Source organism: Anabrus simplex, chromosome 1 (genome assembly GCF_040414725.1).
Source record: "Anabrus simplex isolate iqAnaSimp1 chromosome 1, ASM4041472v1, whole genome shotgun sequence".
Classification (NCBI taxonomy): domain Eukaryota; kingdom Metazoa; phylum Arthropoda; class Insecta; order Orthoptera; family Tettigoniidae; genus Anabrus; species Anabrus simplex.
The window spans coordinates 511,449,929-511,472,903 of record NC_090265.1 but is presented as its reverse complement, the minus strand read 5'-3'; the positions used below and the strand labels follow the sequence as shown (position 1 = coordinate 511,472,903).

The following is a 22,975-nucleotide window of genomic DNA, read 5'->3' as shown; positions in this document are numbered from 1 at the left end:
AAGCTAGTGTTCATTGTGATCCCGGTTTTGTTCTTTTTTCCTTGTTTTGATTGTGGAGAACTCATATTCACTGTTCCCTTTTCATATTTTACCAGATATATATGAAGGTTACACGGGAAAAAGAGGGAATGTCATATTTTCTACAAACTGAAATAATTAAATTTGAAAGTTTTAACCTTTAATACTGTCTACAATAAAACATGTACATAAAGTATTATATTATGTAACATTAGCGTAATGTATTGGTATTGTAAATAGATAATAATGAAAATATAGAATTAATTTTTATAATTGAAAACAAAATGGAAAATGAAGTAAATACACATTTATCACGAAAATAAAGGGGAATGTCAGTCTTATGAACACATTATCACAGAAATAAAGGGGAATGTCACTTTTAACAAAACCTAAGGGCTGGTTTACACAGGTAGAGTAGCGAGGCAAGTAGAGTAGATAGTAGAGTAGCTACGGTACTCTACTCTACCACTGTCTGGTAGAGTTGATACTCGTATCGTTCATACGGGAGTAGAGTCGTACAGTAGAGTAGAGTAGAATAGTAGCACCATGTCAAGATGCAAGCACATCGTAATGAAGAGTTTAAAGACATTTGCAAACATATTAATGCAGGGGGTTAGTAAAGCGTTAGAAGAAGCAAATGAGGAAAGAAGGGAATGGGTAAGAGGCTGCTTTAGGAGAGATACACTCGGGGCGTCAACATTAATTCTGAGAGAACTTGCGACGGAGTATAAAGAAGAATATAGAATGTGTATGAGATTGACGCCTGATAACTTTCAGACACTGTTAGATGCTATAACACCACAAATTCAAAGACACAACACAGTGATGAGAGATGCAATAACACCAAGATTTAAACTTGAGGTGACTCTGAAGTTCTTGACCACTGATAATAGCCATCAATACACAGTAAATCATGCTCGCGTAGGCCTAATTTGTAGTAGCTTCTCTGCCATAAATACCCCGATTGCTGATCTATTTATATAATTTGTTTGTTCGTTGCTTGTACGGCCGAAGTGTAGAACTTAAGCTTCAAGACCTGACATTGTACTGTAAACAATAATTATTTTGGATATTCTAAACAAAATATGAAAATTATTCTATTTGTTATGGACATTACCGTTAATGCTTAAAATTAATGGCATTGGCAAGTGATATGTAGAAGATCCCTATGTAATTAATATGATTAAAGTACACAGTCCTGCATCACTCTAACTTAAACACGTCGAGATACATGATGAACACCCTGTGTAACACTGAAACTTGAGAAACCTTCATTTAAAAGGACAATCCAGCTGACACTTGTTTATATTTGCTGTTGTATCTTCGAAACTATTATAGGTTTAGGTATTTTTAAAATCCTTCTTCCATCAAAAAGAGGGAGGTCTGTTCTCCATTATAGGACAATACACCTGCATGTGTTTGACCTCCAAAGGTGTACCTCCCCTTAATATCACTCAGCTATAATGTTACGTTGTGGATGAATAGGCTTTTAGTATTCCTCTTTCTTTTATAATCTGTTTACCCTCCAGGGTTGGTTTTTCCCTCGGACTCAGCGAGGGATCCCACCTCTACCGCCTGATACTACTGGCACATAACACACTGGATCATCATAGTATTCCAGCTAATAATAACCATATGGCCTCAGCTACCATGTACAGACATTTCAATTTGACGCCATCTGGCTGTCTGCTTGTCAATTTCGACGTTCTGTTTTACTCTAGGCCCACTAGATGGCAGAAAGAGTAAACCGAAACTCCCTTGGGTGTCTATGGCTATTCAATTCCTACCCTGAGGCAGTGATTGGATTGAGCAGTGTGCACACTTAAACGGAATAATTACACAGGAGTGTTCAGGGTTGTCTGCGGCCTGGTCATTCTAGCTCTGGAATTTTGAACTGTTAGATCGACACCGTAGTACTTTTTGTTAAAAGTGAGAAAATGTGCTATTTTTAATTTTATTGAATATTTCATACGAAGCATTGCCTTTAATCGCGATGTTCGTACTGACGTCATTGTAATGACCTATGTTGACTTCAGTTGGGAAAACTAGGAGTCTTTCTGAGAATTCCGTAGCGAAGCACGGGTACATCAGCTAGTTATTTTATACAAATAGCATTGCCCTTCGCATAATCGTGCGGGCGCTTGATGCAATATATTAATCTATGCATTTGCGAAGTAGTGGCATCTAAGGGTATGACTAATTCATATGTGTGGGACATGAGTTCATACTATTTTTGGAAGGCTTATCAGAGACCGATCATCTCACTCGCATACCTGCTGTGAGGGAATAAAGATTTGTAATTTTTAGCCTTGTAGCCTCGTATAGCATAAGTCGGGCTTTGATACAATAAGTGTTATAAATATATCATAGTACTGTGTTGTGCAAGACCTGTAGAATAAGCTGTTTTGACCAATTGCATCTCCTGATTTTTCCTGATTTTCATATCAAGATGATCTGATTTTTGGTTTTGTAAAGTTGGCAGGTATGCATCTGTGTACAAGCCTCCAAATGAAAAGTTCTCTTTCTCACCACCTGCAAATTTTGATAATCAAACAAAGTCAATAGTAATCGGTGACTTTAACAGCCGTAGTCACGTCTGGGGATATGCTCAAGACGATGAGAATGGAGAGATCGTCATTTCATGGGCTGAAACTCAGGAGCTTTCCCTTATTCACGACAGGAAGCTTCCCTCCTCCTTCAACAGTGGAAGATGGCACGGAGGGTATAACCCAGATCTTCTCCTGGTGAGCAACTGCTTTGTGCAGCAATGTTCTAAAGAAATGGGTTCACCAATCCCAAGAACACAACACCGGCCACTAATATGTCACCTCTCTTCATCCTTAAGACCACACGAAGTTTGGTTGAGACAGAGATATAACTTTCGAAAGGCTGACTAGAAAAGGTTTTCCAGTATGTTGGATGAGAGGATAAAAGCTGTCTCTCTTATACCCCATGATTATGACAAATTCATTGATATCGTGAAATTCTGTTCACAGGCATCAATTCCCAGAAGCTGCAGGACACGCTACCTTCAAGGTATAACTCGTGAAACAACTGCTCTGTTGCACGATTACTACAGGCTTCACAAAGAAGACCCATTTAGTGAGCAATCGATTCAAGCAGCACAAAGTGTTCTTTCCTCTATCTCCCAGGCAAAGAAGGAGACATGGATGAAGTTGATGTCTGAAGTCGATATGGGTAGGAGCAGTTAAGAAAGTTGGAGACTTCTAAAACGCTTGAGTAATGATCCTACGCAAGCTAACACACAAGCCAATGTGAGTGCAGATCACATAGCACACCAACTCTTGCTTAATGAAAAACCAAAACTTTCCATGAAAGTAGGGAAGAATCCTATAGTCAGACAACCAGACAAGAGCAATGAGTTATCTAAGCATTTCACACTAACTGAACTGGAATTAGCTCTCAATAAGTGTAAGATTGGGAAGTCAGCGGGACTCGATGACCTTTGAATGGAACAGATTAAGAACTTTGGTCCTACTGCAAAGTGCTGGTTGGTAGAACTCATGAACAACTGCGTTCAGTCTTCCATGATACCTAAAATATGGAGGAAGGCTAGGGTCATAGCCATTCTAAAACAAGGCAAAGATAAAAATGACCCTAGGAGCTACAGACCAATCTCCTTATTGTGCCATCTTTTTAAGATTCTGGAGAGACTAATCCTCAATAGGTTGACTGATAAAATCGAGCCACTTCTGATTCCACAGCAAGTTGGTTTCAGGAGAGGGAAAAGCTGAACATCGCAGGTGTTGTTGAAATTAAGTCAACACATAGAAGTTGGTTTTGAAAGCCAGAAAATCACAGGAGCTGCATTTATAGATCTCTCGGCTAATCACCGAATTCTCCTAGGAAAGGTATATAGCATGACAAAGGACTTTCATCTGACTTGTGCCATTAGAAACCTACTTCAAAATCGAAGTTTCTTTGTTGAGTTCCAGGGAAAAAGAGGCAGGTGGAGGATACAGAAGAATGGACTACCTCAGGGAAGTGTGTTGGCACCAGTGCTTTTCAATATTTACACAAATGATCAGCCTCTTCCTGCCGGGACGAATAGTTTCATCTATGCTGATGATTGTCATCACTTCTCAGGGGGATAACTTTGAGGTGATTGAACAAACATTGTCCAAAGCTCAAGACACTCTTGCTGGCTATTACAAGAAAAATCAACTAACACCAAACCCAACTAAGTTGCAAACCTGTGTTTTCCATCTAAACAACAGAGAATTTTCCCGAACTGTGAAGGTCACTTGGCAAGCCATAGCGTTACAACACAATCCTACCCCAAAGTACCTCGGAGTCACTCTGGATCGTGCCTTAACCTACAGAAAACATTGTTTGAACATCAAGCAGAAAGTGGCTGCTAGAAACAATATTGTGCGGAAGCTAACTGGAACGTCTTGGGGAGCACAACCAGACACAGTGAGGACATCTGCCCTTTCGCTCTGCTATTCCGCAGCTGAATATGCATGCCCGGTGTGGTACAAATCTTGCCATGCCAAAGCAGTTGATGTAGCACTCAACGAAACCTGCCGCATTATTACTGGATGTTTGAGACCTACACCTTTGGAAAAAGTGTATTGCCTTGCAGGGATAGCACCTCCCGATATCCACTGTGAAGTGGCAGCCAAGAAAGAAAAGAGAAAGGTGTTGACATCGGAAGCCCACCCTTTGTTTGGATATGAGCCACCACGCCAGTGGCTTAAGTCTAGGAAAAGCTTTTTGAGAGTAACCGAAACACTTACAGGAACAGCACAGCAAGCAAGAATTCAAGAATGGCACGTCAAGAGTCAACATACGAGGATCAGTCAATGGATGACTCCAAAAGAGGAACTCCCTCCTGGCCATGTCACAGATTGGGTGAATTGGAGAGCACTGAATAGATTGTGCTCTGGTGTTACGCGGTGCAGGGAAAACCAGAAGAAATGGGGTTTCGAAGTGGACAGTACCTTGTGTGTATGTGGAGAAGAGCAGACCACAGCCCATTTGCTGCAATGTAATTCATGCCCATTCAGCTGCACAACAGACGACCTGGTTAAAGCGAAGCCAAACGCACTTGATGTTGCAAGGTTTTGGGCTCACATAGTTTAATGTGGCTCTTCGTCATTGAAGTATTTATATGATGTTTTATGTTTTATCCTTATATTTAATTTTAAACTTATGTATGCTGCTGACACGATATAAATAAATTACTGAGCTATTTTACCACTGCATGACTTCCAGCTATTTCTTGTGGGGTGGGAATTTTTACAAACAGACGGACGGAGTGGTTATGGGAAGTCCACTTTCGCCCGTAGTGGTTAATTTCTTTACGGAGCATTTTGAGGAGGAGGCTATCGCTTTGGCACCCGTCAAACCTATGATATGGTGGAGGTATGTTGATGATGCATTTGTGGTCAGGGCAGAATGTCCTGAGAAACTTCATCTATTTCTAAACCACCTAAATCAGCAACATCCTTCAATAAAATTCACTGTGGAGATGGAGTCGGACGGCCTTGGATGTTCTGGTAAGAAAGAAACCGGACAGCTCCTTAAGACATACCGTCTATCGTAAGCCTACCCACACAAATCGCTATCTCCATGCAGATTCTCACCACCATCCAGCACAAAAACAAGGCATTCTCACGACACTCGCCAAGAGGGCGAGACAAATTTGTGAGCCATCACATATCCAGGTGGAGATGGACACGCTCAAAGTTGCGTTCAAGGGTAATGGTTACAGCGATTTGCAGATTCATAGAGTCCTGCATCCCTGAGAAACGACCAAGCAAAGCTCACAGAAGGAAGAAGTGAAGGGAACTGCCTACTTGCCTTACATTCACTACACCATGGATCGAATTTCCAAGGTCCTCCACAAACACAATATAAAAATAAATTATATAAAAATTGTCCCCACTTTTACATCCTGGGGTGTACGAAATTTCCTGTACTTGCGATAAGGTATACATTGGCCAAACATGCCGGTCCATTGGTACCCGTATCAAAGAACATGAACGTAATATTCGTCTCAACCAACCAGACAAGTCGGCAATAGCTGAGCATGCTCTATCGTTGGGTCATGATGTCATGTTCCAAGATGCTAGAGCTCTTACCCACACTAGACACTACAGGTCCAGGATTATACGGGAAGCTGTGGAAATGCGTAGAAATCCTAACAATTTCAACAGGGGCACCGGCTATCAATTAAGTAATACCTGGTTGCCAGCCATTAAGAATTTACGTGTCCCTTCACTATTGTTATTTCATCTCAGTGTGTTCCAAATTCGTACGTTCCTCATCGCCAGATGTTTCATTCCAGGCTTCTGTCTATGTCATACGCCTGTCAATGTTATATGTTACGTACAAATGTTATGTGAACCGCTTAGACTGGTTCTGATGGTTCGGTCAGCTTCCGCTTTGAACGCTAGCATTGTGCCACATCCTGGGAGCCGTATATTGGCGAATGAACGTACCATTTCCACTTCTGTTATAACATCTAAATTCAAAGAGTCATTGTTTAAGAAACCTTTCTCGTGGACAGTCGAGATTTCTTCCGAGGATGCAGAGCACACACAGTTCTCTGCGAAATGTTAAGAATTTCACCTTATTTTCTTGACACGGCATAAGCCCAAAAGCCTATACAGTATCATGTCTATAATTATTTTTCAATGTTATTTAGGGATATATTCGGTATTATTCACATGAAAACGCCAAGTCCATGGTTAACCTTTCCTATTGCGAATAGATTTTGTCATTTAATGCAAAACTCTGTTTTGGTTTAAGATTGTTCTTACGTGGTTATATCTGATTTTTCATAAAAGTGGGAAAAGATACCACACTCACCCAAAAATAGATTAAAATCTGCATGAATCAGCAATCATTTTGTTCAAAACCTTTTCCGGATATTTTCCATACAGTGGCTTACTCATTAGTACAGTATTTTCTAATTCTGATAGTCTTTGAACATGCATGTTCAGTTTCATTCTTAACAATTGTTATAGCCTCACTCCAGAAGCTTCTGTGGCAAATGTTCCAATTTTCTTGCTTCAAACTGTGTCGCTAACCTAGGTTTTACCACGCACGTATTATGAAGACTTTTTTCAAGCTCCCTGTTACACCTTTACACCATAAATTTACATGGAAACAGCCTTTCTGAAATTTAACCAGCGAGAATGGAGAAGTATCGCATTCTGATTTCATATGTACGTAGAATAAAAGTAAGTAATAGTTTACTTCAGCCTTCATTTCTAAGGAGTTAACAACTGCAGTTGGTCATGTTATTTATACATTTAATACATTTATTGAGGAAACATCTTCTCCCAATTTTTATTAACGTGGTTTACACTGGTAGGAGTCGTCAGGTATTATTAATGGACATCAACAACATATTCAAATGTTGATGAGAGCTCGCTCATACATGTGGCGAGGAATTGATATGGAATATGGTCGATCATATCCAGTAAAATTGCTGTAGTGGATTGTATGAATATTGATAACGAAAAACTAATGCTCCAAAATTTGCTCATGATAACGGATGACATGCAAAAAGAGATGAATCATTTTGTACAGCTCTATAATAGAAAGGATCTAAAAGGGAAAGGACAAGAAAAGCTTTAGATGTTAGAAAAGACTGAACTACGTGACACACCACTGTCTTGGTCAGAAGTGGAAAATGCACTGAAGAGTATGAGCAACGGCAGATCACAAGGCATAGATGAGGTGAGTACAGACATGATCGAAGCAGCTGGAATTCATGGACTTCAATGGTTATAGAGTGCTGAACATCATCTGGATGGGAGGGAAGATCCCAGAAGACTGAATAAAAGGCATCTGCAAGAAAGGAAGCAGGCGAAAATGTGGCAACTACAGAGGAATCACACTTCTGTCACACAGACTTAAGTTGATGGAGAAAACGAACGACGATTAAGGACCATTATTGAATCACAACTTGAAGAGGAACAGTATGGGTTTAGAAGCAACAGAACAACAACAGACCTTATCTTCACTGTTAAGATGATTATGGAAAAACACTGGCAGAAGCGAATGGGTATCGTCTTTGTCTTCCGGATATAGAAAAGGCGTATGACAGCTTGCCAAGAGACAAAATGTGGGAACGTCTGGAAAGAAGGAATGTGATCTTACCAACAAGGTAAAAATGTTGTACAACCACTGCCAAAGCTGTATCCAGATAGGAGATTGTTATTTTTACTGGTTCACTTCAAATAAAAGAGTGCAACAGGGTAGCACTTTGTCACCTCTCCTGTTCATTATGGTGATAGATGAAGTATTGAAGAGAGTGAAAAATGAATCTAATGAGGACTTCATTGCATTAATCTTCACATACAGTGTGGTGATTTGGGAGCAATTTGTCCTAAAAATCAGCCACACAAAAACAGTAGTGATGCCAGTCACTAGGCAAGCCCTACAGGTTAACATCCAACTGGACTGGGAGAAACTTAGAAAACGTTTACCATTTTCAATATCTTGGTAGTATTGTAACCAGTGACTCAAAGTACTCTGCTGAAATCACTACCAGAGTCCAAAAAGGAACACAGTTTTATCACCAAGTTAGGTCTCTTCTATGGGATAACCAAATACCTTTAAGTACAAAGAGAACCCTTTCTCAGGTATATTTCGTACAAGCAACTACATATGCCCTTGAAACCTGTATAATCAACTGTAGAGGTAGTAGCATACTTCAAGCTACAGAAAACAAGAAGAGACGAGATCCGAAATGAAGAGATCCGTCATACTACCAGGTAAAATAGTCGCCAAGCGAAAATGTATGAACATCAAGACTCAAATGGTATGGCCATGTAAAAAGGATGGATCAAATGAGAACAGCAAGAAAATGGCTAGAAAAGGAACTGGAAGGCATAAAACCTAGAGGCAGACCAAGGAAATGGTGGATCAGTCAAGTAAAGCTGGACCTGAAAGGAAGAGGAGTGGAATGGCACCAAGTCGAGAAGGAAAAAATCTACCAGGATAGACAAAAATGGAGAGTGCTTTTGTACCGCACCCGGGTGACTGGAGATGATTAAAGGATGATGATGATGAACGGTTGAATCCGTGAAAGGATTCTTGTTGTAACCGAACCAGATTAATATAGGAATTTCTGCTGGACATAAAAATATTGCCGTTAAAATGGGGTTCTCGCTATAGCAAACTTCTACTGTACTACAACTGCTGCGATTGGATGTGTATGTGAGCCTGACATCTTACTTTAGTGCTAAGCACCCACGTTCAAATTCCTCTTTTGCCTTGAATCATTCTTAGCAAGCTTATGTCCCATAAACATTACAAAACAAATAAATTACTGAAAATTTCAACAGTTCCTTATGCTAAATACAGGTTCTGCCCTAATGCAAATTATGTTAAATCTAGTATAAAAGTACATCATTCTTATTGAATAATTTTCAGGACTTGAAATTCCTTCTGTCAAATAATGGTGTATGCAAAATCGGGATTACACTGTAATTCAATGGTAATGTGGACCTTAAAGGTTCGGGACAAGACCGGATTATACGACACCACCTACTGATTATCAAAGTTTACTCTGTTAAATCTACCATTAGAACGAGATCATCTGCGGTAGTGGGGATAGCCATCATCTGCAGTTTGAGTACCCTTGATTGGTGGTCATGGGTATCTCCTGCTACAAATGCTGCTGATCATACTTGGTGAACTTCTCTTCAAATTTTCACCTGGCCCATAAATTATCATAGACTTCATGATTTCGTAAAGGTCTGGATCAAATTCTGCATCAGAAATCTCGGTGCTTATGACACTGTCATTTTGGGCAGGCATGATTCCGTCTTGAAGCCACAGTATGATGTGTGCGTGAGGCAAACCATGCTTCTGCCACTCCACAGTGTACATGTAATACTTGCTTGGGCTAAAATAGATCCTTTAGTATCTTGGGTATTTTGTCTGACATTTAATTCCTCTTGTATCCCGGTCCACTTTGGGGTACGTGTAAGTGTGATGAACAGATCAGAATGACCATACTGGCGTACATATGTTTTGGTGTCTTAAGTCTCCTTGTGCACATAACTGGCCCCATAAGCAAAACGTGAAGGTAGCATGACCATCTTGCCAGGATCAATAACTTGCTCATCTCCTTTGCACATGGCGTCCTGCAGGTGTACTTCATTTTCCGATTGCAATTTACTTTGGTTGTGTCTAATTAAATTCAATTTTTCTGCTCCTGTCTTGCCATATATATCAACCAAATACTGATTAAGGAGACTGTGATAGAGTAAGATATAGTTTTTGACCCTCTCTTTCCTTGGTTCAATTAAAGTAAAAATCTGAAGCAAAAACTTTTTCTCTTTTTTAAGAGGGGTTTTAGAATTTTGCTGAAGATTAGGGATGCTAATGGAGTATTCACCCTCTCCACGCAGTAGCGGCGCTAAGCAGCTCACTCCCGCCCCCACAAAAATTGAAAATGGGCCCCTCATTTCCTGATAAGGAAAGTTACAAGTTTATTTCGTAGTACAGATTGTATATTATTACAATGAACAACATCGACGCAACGACGATAATAATAAATAATGTGTATGAGTCATTTTAAGGTACCAGTTCTCTTATTCATCGTTTTTCTTTTAGCTCAGATCTTGTTAAGAATTTGGAAAGAAAACTTCTGCGGCTCTCGTAAGAGTACCATTCCCAGTTTCAGTACTTTCCTGGTAATAAACATGAGAAAAGCATTTGCAGGACAGCCACTGTGGGATTTGAACCCGCTATCTCCCGAGTGCCAGACAACTCACGAATGCTTTACATAAGTAAGTTCAGAAAGGCTGTTGCCATGTAAATTTATGGTGTAAAGGTGTAACAGGGAGCTTGAAAAAAGTCTTCATAATACGTGCAGATAAAACCTAGGTTAGCGAAATAAGAAACATTTCTCACAGAAGCCTCTGGAGTGAGGCTATAACAATTTTTAAGAATGAAACTGAACATGCATGTTCAAAGACTATCAGAATTAGAAAATGCTGTACTAATGAGTAAGCCACTGTATGGAAAATATCCGGAAAATGTTTTGAACAAAATGATTGCTGTTTCATGCTGATTGTATCTGTTTTTGGGTGAGTGTGGTATCTTTTCCCACTTTTATGGAAAATCAGATATAACCTCCTAAGAACAACCTGAGCACTTGAAATGTTCCACTTGTTCCAGTTTTGTATTCCATACATTCAGTCTTCTTATGTCTTTCCAGCTTACACCACCTTCATTATAGACTATAATGCCTTTCAGTGTTCAGTCTGCAAGCCTCCATAAGTGAATTAAGATTACAGCCTTATCTAACCTCTGTTAACTACTTTGAACCAAGAACTTTCTCTACCATCAGTTCTCACTGCAGTTGGTTTATCAACATTAATATCTTTGACTGCCTGTAAATACTTACCCAACCGGGCGAGTTGGCCGTGCGCGTAGAGGCGCACGGCTGTGAGCTTGCATCCGGGAGATAGTAGGTTCGAATCCCACTATCGGCAGCCCTGAAGATGGTTTTCCGTGGTTTCCCATTTTCACACCAGGCAAATGCTGGGGCTGTACCCTAATTAAGGCCACGGCCGCTTCCTTCCAACTCCTAGGCCTTTCCCATCCCATCGTCGCCATAAGACCTATCTGTGTCGGTGCGACGTAAAGCCCCTAGCAAAAAAAAAAAAAAAATACTTACCCATGATCCCATATGGTATGGCCAACATCTTTTTCCCGTGATATACTGTTACACGCCTTCTCTAGGTCTACATAACATAACTCTCTATTCTTCTCAAAGCATTTTTCAGTTACCTGATGCATACTAAAAGTCTTATCCAGGCAGCTCCTATGTAGTTTAAAACTGCACTGGTTTTCATCCAGTTTACTCTCAGCCATTGATCGCACCACCTTTTCTAAAATTCCTGTGAATACCTTGCCTAGTATATTCATCAAAGAGATACTTTGATAGTTGTTACAATCTTTCTGTCCCTAGCTTACACAGGGTGTAACAAAAATGTACGGCACATATTGCAAGGCACTTTCCTTACACACAGACAAAGAAATTATATTAGATGAACATGTGTCCGGAAATGCTTTTACATGTTACACCTCATTTTCTCCAACTCATTAATCATGGGAAATGCACTAAAACAGACTGTACCAGCATATTATATGCAACTCTATCTCACAGGTGATGTTCAATATGCCCTCCGTGAGCATTGATAAAGCTTCAACCTGCCGTCATAGTGAATCTCCGATGCGCTGATGTGTCCCTGGAGTATTGCGTATGGTTTCTCAGCCTTCCATAATACGGGCACAGAGACTCTGAACATTGGGGTTCGATACACAAGAGCTTTCAAATGCCCCCACAAATAAAAGTCCAGTGAATTTAGGTCCGAAGAGCATAAAGGCCAGGCAATTGGTCCACCTCTACCTGTCCACCTGTCACCGAATCTGTTGTTTAGAAGCCATTAACCAAAACAGTTTTGCATTAAATGACAAAATCTATTCTCAATAGGAAAGATTAACCATGGACTTGGCGTTATCACAAATAATACTGAATATATTCCTAAGTAACATTGAAAATAATTTCTTAACCAACTAAGAGACATAGAGGGAGACATAGGTGATTAGTTTTAAGAGGTGTGGAACTTAAGGAGGCTAGACAGCTGGGTGAGAATAGAGGATTATGGATGTACTTTGTTAATTCACAGAGGCTTGCAGACTGAATGATAAAAGGTATAATAGTGTATAATGTATGTACGAGATAATCATCTACCATCTAGGAACCATAATTCCCCATGTATGTGCTGACTGCCGAGGATCATCATCCATAGGCTTCAGCAATTATTCAGCTGGGATCTGCAAATAGCATAAGTATGTTAATCTGATGAAAGTGCAAAGGAACATATTTGTTAGGCTGTACCCAAGCCATTTTTTTTTTAACAAACTGAGCCAAACCTACTTATGGTGCAATACAGGTCTCTTGCTTAAGGGGCAATTTAACACAAGAGTACTCTTCAGCATTAACAGCATAAAGTTGTAACTACAGTATTGCGTAAAGAATGTGCGGTGGAGCAATTTATGTTAATACAGGCAAAGATTTCTGGAAAAGGAGTGCTTTCTGCTGAAACCTTAATTTTAATACATTGGTGACAAGGTCCAAATGGAGGCTGCTACCCCCTGTTGCAGTGAGGAGGTGCTCCATCGTGCTTGAAGTACATGTTTTGTCACACAGCTAAAGGCATATCTGCTAAAAGATCAGGTAGAACATTCTCTACAAAACAGTCATTCACAATGCCAGCCCAAACATTGACAGAAAATCTTTGCTTCAACAGTTACGTGAGGATTGACGTCAGCCCATACATGCCGATTGTGAAAATTTACAATCTAATCTTGTTGAAACGACGTCTCATCTGTGTACAGCACCGTTGACACTTCGTTGAATAAACCATTCGCAGAAGAGTACCCGTGCAGGAAAGTCAGCTGCTGATAGTGCCTGCTCATGCTGTAAATGGTGTGGATCCAGCTGGTCCTCGTGTAACACTTGCCAGACAGTCATGTGGTCAACATTCATTGTTGCAGCCAATTGTCTTGTACTGACACTAAGGTCGTCGTCAACTGCATGAAGAGTTGCCACCTACCGTTGCGGTGTCATCGTCCTTCTAGGCTTCTCCCAGTCGCGAGTATCAGGCTGAAATGCCCCTTGTTTACTAGGACGACGATCAGTGGCTTCAGACGTTTTCCTGTCGGGGTACCTTCATCTTGGAAACCTCTCCCGATACAAACGTTGAGCGCGAGCGCCATTGCCGTCTGCTCATCCATACATCAATTGGGCATCTGCCATCTCTGCATTTGTGTACACTCCCATTGCATGAGCCAAGTCTGTGATGAACTCTTCGTACGTAGTAATCCGTGAGCTTGCCAAGGTCCTACTGATCACTGGAACAGTTGATGTTACCTGTAAACGAGTAATAACGTAAGTTGCATGGCAAGAAGAACATGTAAAACTAAACAAAACACTACATATAATTTACAAAGTTTATTCCACCTACTCAATACTGTACAGTAATTGCAATGTCTGTAAATACATTACAATAAGTTATCAAGGTACTAGTTTCGACCCTGTGTGGGTCATCATCAACCTAACTAAAATACACTTATGGATTTGCCAAAGTCCTAAGACAAAATTACAATGTGGAAATAAAGTTTAAAAGAATGAACTGTGTATGTGATGCGATAATGTACATATAAAATGGTGGAGTGATGAAATGTTATAGATAAAATAATGTACTGATCAATGACAAATAAAATTTTCAGGATTTACGTCAATTACAATTAAAATTGAAATAATTGACAAGGAGATTCCACCTATTCAATACCAAAGAATAAGAAATGTAGTGAATTACATTCTCATTTAATAATAATTAGAAATGGTACCAGTTTCGACCCTAGTCCAGGTCATCATCAGCCGATTAAGAAATGGAAAACAATGCATAGGATCAGTAGAATTGTTTTTTCACGTCAACTGTTCTAAGAATTCTATAGGAGCACAATTACTTACTCAATTATATTGAATTGTATTATATTTATCTATATACTTACTTTCCCGCAACCAAGGAAAATAACTGGATCGTCAAGCTATTCTCCATTTTACTTTGGCGTTTGAAACCACAGTGCCTGATATTGAATGTGTCGCGCTGATCACCGGGAGCTGGCAAGTTGCTTCAATGAATCTGCTCGTCTTCAACTCCTACACGAATATGGACCTTCGTATGTGTTCGATTGTGATGTGACTTTATGCCTGACATTGTTTAAATAACTGGCTTTGAACAGTTCTCCGCTATTCGTAATCATTGTGGGACTTTGCCTAGCGCTGCGTGTACCTTGCTGCCGCTAAGAGAATTGCGCACTGTTTTTCTTTTGAATGACTTGTATTTTACTTCTTCTAAGTTTTACAGTGTCTACCCCCGTTCATTTCCTTTTCATATTGCCTCTTCTACTGATCCTATGCATTGTTTTCCATTTCTTAATCGGCTGATGATGACCTAGACTATGGTCAAAACCAGTACCATTTCTATTTATTATTAAATGAGAATGTAATTCACTACATTTCTTATTCTTTGGTATTGAATAGGTGGAATCTCCTTATCAATTATTTCAATTTTAATTGTGATATTCTTCAACACGGAACAATGAAATTTTTAACTTTAAATTACAATTAAGCAGGAAGAATAGTATCACACAATTTTTACAATGATGATTAAAATATGCCCTTGTTGGTGAATACTCTAAAATTGCACTTTAAAAGTGTAATATGCCGGTTGAATGTAAAGTCCAGATACTTCTATTGAGTTCTAAATTTCAAGTGCATCTTCAGGTAGAGAATTGGGGAAAAGTCCCAATCCAAGTTGGAACCAATAGAACCTGATGATGAAAAAGTTGGAATTAACGCAAGAAATTTTAAGGAAGGGAATGGCGAAAAACGAAGAAAGAAAACAATGAGTACTCACCTTGCATGCAATGTGAACGACCTGACCGGCAGAGAGCAACTAAGGGAATGAGAATGGCATAGAATAGGAGGGGAAGAAAGTTGGTGAAGGGAGGAGCAATCCAGTGGAGCGGGTGACGTGCGAGGGGAGGGGTGAGGAAGTGGGAAGTGGCTAAAGGCGGGGCCGACGGGTGGGGAAATGGTGAATGTATTGGCGGAGGACCTTTAATTAACCTAAAGGAAGAATTTTGATCCACTAAATTGTTTTTTCTGAAATAGGTAATGAATAAGTCAAATAAAATATTAGACTTTTCCGTTATTTCGTTAAGGTTATAGTTAGCATTAAAGTACTGGTCCAGATGTATATCAAAATTCTCAGTTATATTAAGCAGAGGGCCCTTGTTAGCTATTTCAAGAATGTCCATGTCTAGTTCAATATTCATGAATTTGTGATTGTAATCGACCATATGTTGGCCGATATCTCTCAAAAAACTGGATCAAAAATCTCGTTCAATGCAAAAGAATCTCAACATATTTTCATCTAACAAGCACTATTACTTACCGTACGACCAAGTTCCTTCGCGCGCAACGATAACGGTGTTGTGTTTTGAATTTGCTTTACCGCGTTTTGAATGTGTAATGCCAACCACTGCCTTCTAAATTAACCCTCTAAAAGAGAATTTTAGTTTTCACTAGTTGGCGGAGATTGAGGGGCCCATCTCGGAACTGCTTGGGACGCTCCCTGTGAAGTGTCACCCCCCCTGGTTCCGTTCTTATGTATATCCCACGATTAATGAATTGGAGGCAATGACATGTAACATGGAAACAAGGCGTTTCTGGACCCATGTTCATTTAACATAATTTCTTCGTCTATGTGTGAGGAATGTATCCTGAAATTTGTGCCATAGATTTTTGGTACACCGTGTAGATAGGTACAATTACCACTTTTGTCCATTTGGAAGGTACTTTACTCGCAGGATCTTAACTACAATTTATTAATATAACTCTCAAAGTATATCCATGCACAATTAAATACAAAACTCTGTATGTTCCGGGGGGGAGTGGGTAATATGTTGAGTATATGATTTTATTTATTTATTTATTTATTTATTTATTTATTTATTTATTTATCGTATGGCATATATATACACAGAAACAAGAAAGCAAGTATTTTAATGTCCAAAGATGTTATCCATTCTAGAGCCTCTGTATTGGCCTCTAGAAAATCAAACCAATCTCCAGAGTAGGCTCTTCTGCTACACTCCTTTACAGTGTGTTTGATGGTTTGAAAAGGAGCACCACAGTCACACTCGGGGGATTGTATCTTTCCCCATTGATACAGGGACACAGCACAGACACCATAACCACATCGAATCCTATTAAGGATGGTCCAAGTTCTTCTAGGGAGATCAGACCTCGAATTAGGTGGGAAGAAAGGCCAGAGATGTTCACCTGTTTTTGAGATCCAATCTTTCTTCCACTGGGCATAGGGGTTGAAATTGTCTTCTGTGAGCTTCTGAGCGAACTTAACTGGCGGATGTCTAGATTTCAACCAGTTCCTCTGAAGGTCAGGAATATTGGAGTGGATGGGCAAGTCAAGGTTCTCATTTATCTTGGAGTATTCTCTCAACAGTGCTTGTGCTCTATGGAATGAAGGAGGCATGATGTTGCTCAAGACAGGAAGCCAGTGGGTAGGAGTTGATCTTCTTACGCCTGAAATAATCCTCATTGTGTTGTTGAGTTGAGTGTCCACAAGTTTCACTTGACAGCTGTTGATCCACAAAGGAGCACAATATTCTGCTGCAGAGAAAACTAAACCAAGGACAGAACATCTCAAGGTAGTTGCAGAAGCACCCCAAGTTGTACCACACAACTTCTGCAGAATGTTGTTACGACTCCTAATCTTTGCCGCTGTATTTACTAGATGTTGCCTGAAGGAGAGTGTCCGATCCAATGTTATACCTAAGTACTTTGGGTAATTATTGTGTCTGAGGACCTTACCATTAAAAGACACTTGGAGAGTACAGTTTGCCATTTTGTTATTTAGATGAAAGCAGGACACCTCAGTTTTGCTGGTGTTTGGTTGGAGTCTCCATTTCCAAAAATAGTCATTAAGAACGGAAAGGTCATCAGTTAAAATGTTCTCCGTTTCTTTCAGGTTACTATGACTTGTAGCTAAAGCTATATCATCAGCATAGCAAAATTTTCTAAATTTCGTTGGTGGCAAATCTGATACATACAGATTGAACAGGAGAGGGGCCAAGACTGATCCTTGAGGGAGATCATTGTTCAATCTTCTCAGCTTGCTAGTCCTATTCCGTAGAACAACCTGAAAGAGTCTATTATTAAGCATGTGTCCAATTAATTGTACCGTGGTTTTGCATGGTAATACCTGAAGTAATAATAATAGTATAATAATTTTTCTGTCTTTACTTTCAGATATAGCGGACACTATTTTGCTACGACTCTTATCTACAGCATATTATTAGGCTTTTTAGGAATGGATAGATTCTGCCTAGGTCAGACAGGAACAGCTGTTGGGAAGCTGCTAACACTTGGAGGGGTTGGAATTTGGTGGATTGTGGATATTGTCCTATTGGTTACAAATGGATTACAACCAGAAGATGGAAGTAATTGGAATGCCTATGTGTGATATATACACAAATAAATACAATTGTGTGCTTCCCAGTTAGCACATAAGGAAAGACATATGGACTTGTCACAAGTGCCGGTGTTTTTCCTATAACTGTGACCTGTGTATGCTTAGTAGCATATAAAACTATGCTAAGCTGATGTATTACAATAAAATTTTCTGTACAAGTTTCCTTGCTCATTTTGTTCACTATTCCTATAATACCAATACAAATGGTCTGTTATTGGACATTGTAAATTTTCCAGCTAACTCATTCCTGGTTGCCAGCGTTTCACCCCCGTGTGCTAGGTTGGGCTCATCAGTTGGTACCTAGCACGCCTACCAAGATGCATGGCTAGTACATACTGTGGAGGCCACTGCGTAGGCTACTTGAAGCCACTGGCAGTGCCAATGCACTATGAGAGACTTTGTCTCACTACCAAAAATTGATGCCTGCTTGGCCATCCCTATGGGAATCAACATCTATATCACTATTCCTATGTCAAACATGATTGGGGGTTAGGGGAATGGTTCTTCCCGTCACTATATGCTTGGAACTATTTGATGGTACTAGTCGCAGTAAGTGACGTTACCTATGGACACAGCTCTGGAAAGCAGTGGTCAGTGAAATGAATTCATTGTTCAGTGGCAGTAAATAACCCAACTCGATAAAGAGGCCAACAACTTCGGATGTAGGAGCTCCTTCACATGGTTGCCTGTGCCCCAGTGAAGGAAATGCCACTGAAATCTAGCATGCAGTATCTGTTCTCCGAGTTAGGGGTGGCCTCATTGAAACCTGGCAGTTAGGTAATACCTTTGGGTGTGGAGTGTCCACCATAACAACCTACATGCAGCCTCAAAAGTGAAACAGGAAGTGGTAGAGTCAATGATCCACTGCCTGATCCAGGAGAAGATGATGGTCCTTTAGGCTTCATCATTCCTCTCTAGATTCAATCTCATTGTTTTGTGTATTTGATAGAGGTAAGTAAAATAGGTATACTCTAAGATCTCTAGCTTCCCTCCACTTTCATTCCTGCCAGGCTGAGTGATTTGGATGTTAGAGCACTGGTGTTCTGAACCTACCCTGGCTCGATCCTGTGGTACTGGAAGGTATTGAAATAGGCCAGCCTAATGTTGGTAGATTTACCAGTACATAAAAGAACTCTTGCTGTACAGAATTTTGGCACCTCAGCATCTCTGAAAACCATAAAAGTAGTTTGTGGGACATAAAAACATTACAACCACTTGTTCTTCTATAACATCTCTTTTATAAATTATAATTCTCGCTATTGCTATAAAATTGTTAGCTTTGATAGAGGAATTAACTATTTTCGTAAATATTTTGTGCTTCATCTCCACTTTATTTTCTTAGCTTGTCTTTTAAAGTTTGGCTACTATAGGGCAGTGCTGAAATATCCAACAGAGATGTATCTGGATCATCATCCAAGAGCACATGCTTTGATGTTTCTAGTGAAAGGTCTTGGGAGTCCCATCCCATCTATTACATATCTGTAGATATGTATAGGAAAAGAATAGAGAGAACAGCAACTTACTGCGTAAGCCGACACGAGGCTGACGTATTTGAACACCTTCAAATACCACCGGACTGAGACAGGATCGAACCTGCCAAGTTGAGTTCAGAAGACCAGCGCCTCAACCGTCTGAGCCACTCAGCCGGCATAGAGGCTGCCCGTAAGCGAAAAACGAGAATGTGGCATTTATCAACAAAGTAAATGTCAAGAAATGTTCGTTACCGTTGTATTTGTTGTTTTAAACTTCGTGTGCAAAGCCACGGGACCTTTGCCTTATGCGCAGAACTCGTCTCGCTTTCATTGACTACGATTCGAACTGTAGCCATTTTGATGAAAATCGGATAGATAGTGAATATACTAGACTGTGATACTCTTCTAGACGTATGTTAACGGAAAGAAAGACAAACCGTTTATTTGGTGCTAGTGTTCCAAGACTTGAAGTTATTACATATCGCAAAGTATCCTGTAAGTTTTCACCGTGAAGTGTTGAACTAATTAACAGTGTTTGTGATATAAAACAAAACCCATCTGTCAGTCAGAGTGAGGTGCAGATTCCATGCATTTCGTCAACATCATCTTCACTGAGGTAAGAGTGAATAACAGTAAATAAAAATAGTCTTATTTGTCCCGAATCTGTTTATTTAAACCTAACATATCGCGCACTTCTAAGTACCTCTTATTTTGTAGCGCTACGATGTTATACGTACTTTATCTTGTACAGAATGTATGTTTCTATAGAATACATTGTATGACGTTCAAAAATTCTAAAATATCACTTCGGTATATTATTAAAATGTGAAACATTACCCGCGCCCTAATACAGTCTGCCGTCAGCGGCTACCAGCGATGTTCCATGGTGACGTCACAGCGACAGCCAATGGCAGCCCGTAACGCAGAATGACTAACCATACTGTTCTCTATTAACCTTGATATTATTCTAAATGCGCGCTGGGAATGATTCATCACTTCAGTACAGTCTATTTTATGACCAGTAATGTATAGAGTGGAGTGTGCGGTAGACTGTGAAGCATACAGTGGGAATGAACAGACAACAATGAAATATAGAATATACTGATCATGTTTGATGGCTTGTGGATTTTCAGATATAAATGCAAAATTACAGGAATTAGATAAAATTGCAGTCGTAGCTGGTCTGCATGTAAATAAACACGGAACGAACGAAGTAAGGGTGCCTAATAATACAGAAACTAACCCTGTCCTGAAGGGTAGTGTTGGGCAATCTGAGATGGGGTCTCGAGATTTCTCGAAACTAGCGCAAGCACCTGTATCTCGTGAGAAATGTTGAGAGTGTTGTCCCCTATTGTGTAGCTAGAGCTGGGAACGGTAGGAGCGGAGCGGAGCAGTTGTTTTCGCTCGTCTTCCGGAGACCTCCGGTAGTCCTCCGATTGAATTCACGGGCGGAAAATTCAAATGCTTTAATGTGGGCAATGTTGTAACGGTGATCTTAGGAGGAATTACAATTTAAATTTCATTACTAATTCCACAGATGCATGTGTTCCCTCACGTTTGTCATTCAAATGCTGTAGTCGTTTCAAGATAGCCGCATTATTTGTTACGCGATGAACAACAGATTTTGATCTGCTGACATTCAGTTTGCAATATGTGCAGGTGGATAGAATACTGTAGATTGAATATTGGCACATATAATACCATTGCAAATGCATTTACAATATTATTAATAGTAAAACAGTTTAAGCAATAAGTATATTCCAGTGCATGTAAACATGTATTATATACGATGCTCTTACATTGTGTTATACGTGTAGCTCATTTATGACGGAAGAGTACGTCCGGCTCCATGACGAAATGGTTACCGCGCTGGCCTTTGGTCACAGAGGTCCCAGGTTCGATTCCCGGCAGGATCGGGAATTTTAATTTTAATTGGTTAATTTCGCTGGTACTGGAGCTGGTTGTATGTGTCGCCTTCATAATCATTTCATCCTCATCATGACGCTAGGTCGCCCAAGGGTGTCAAATCAAAAGACCTGCATCTGGTGAGCCGAACTTTTCCTCGGACACTCCCAGCACTAAAAGCCATACGCCATTTCATTTTTTAATGAAGAGTACGAACTGATTGGTATTGGTTATATGCTGTACCGGGCTGAGTAGTTCAGACGGTAGAGCTCTGGCGTTCTGAGCTCAAGTCTGCGGTTTCAATTCCGACTTTGCTCGGCTGTACTTGAAGATGCTGACATACGAGAGTCGCATGTCGGCAGGTGTACCGGCACATGAAAGAACTCCTGTGGGACAAAATACCGGCACCTTAACGTTGCAGAAAACCGCAGAAGTGGTTATGGGAGTACAATAATAATCTATCAGTTTACCTTCCAGGGTTGGGTGTTCCCTCGTTCGCAGAGAGGATCCCACCTATACCGCCTCAAGGACAGTGTCCTGGAGCGTGAGACTTTCGGTCGGTGATACTTTTTTGTTTTATTTTACGTCGCACCGACACAGATAGGTCTTATGGCGACGATGGGATAGGGAAGGTCTGGGAATGGGAAGGAAGCGCCCGTGGCCTTAACTAAGGTACATCCCCAGCATATGCCTGGTGTGAAAATGGGAAAGCACGGAAAACCAACTTCAAGGCTGCCGACAGTGGGATTCGTACCAACTATCTCCCGGTTGAAAGTGGGTTCGGACCCCATTGTCGGCAGCCCTGAAGATGGTTTTACGTCGTTTTCCATTGTCACGTCTAGAAATTGCTCTCCTCAGCCGTTCCTATCACATCGTCGCCATAAGACGGCATGACGTAAAGCAAATTGTTACAAAAGTAATCGACAAATGAAACACGAACGATAAATGAGAATGCATATATTTCATATATTCGCCTTCGTCATACGTATAAAGCAGTATTTACCATGTCGCTACCACATCCGTTGCGCACCACAGATGGAACGGCAAGGAAGCACGCATTCAATACTGTTCCTCCGTCCTCCGCTCGCCGACCGAACCAGCGATTGGTTTCCAAGCAACAGTTTACTACCAGAGAATACCGGAGGGAGCGCTGCACTCGCACTACCGATTGCAATCATAGGAGCAACTGCTCCGTTCCCAGCTCTACGTCCAATGACGAACCGATGCAATCTCAGATGAAACTGTGGAACATGACCCTAAGACGAAGACAGACTGCCTAGAGCTGAGAACGGTAGGAGCGGAGCGGAGCAATAGTTCGCTCTTCCTCTGGAGACCTCCGATAGTCCTCCGATTGAATTCACTGGCGGAAAATTCAAATACTTTAATGTGGGCAATGTAGTAATGGTGATCTTGGGTGGAATTACTGTTTAGGCTTCAGTACCAATTCCACAGATG

General features: G+C 40.5%; 1 protein-coding gene across 2 annotated transcripts in view; it reads left to right on the top strand.

The window, feature by feature from the left end:
- Nucleotides 1–18,304, top strand: part of amrt (amaretto) — a 49,580-nt gene extending 31,276 nt beyond the window's left edge. Inside the window, exon 4 of one of the 2 annotated variants that reach the window (XM_067135403.1) lies at nt 17,921–18,304. In XM_067135403.1, coding sequence (XP_066991504.1) covers nt 17,921–18,134 — 214 coding nt within the window. In that variant the 3' untranslated portion in view covers nt 18,135–18,304. The remainder of the gene's footprint in view (nt 1–17,920) is intronic. The other variant, XM_067135404.2, reaches the window with a different exon arrangement.
- The last annotated feature ends 4,671 nt before the right edge of the window (nt 18,305–22,975 follow it).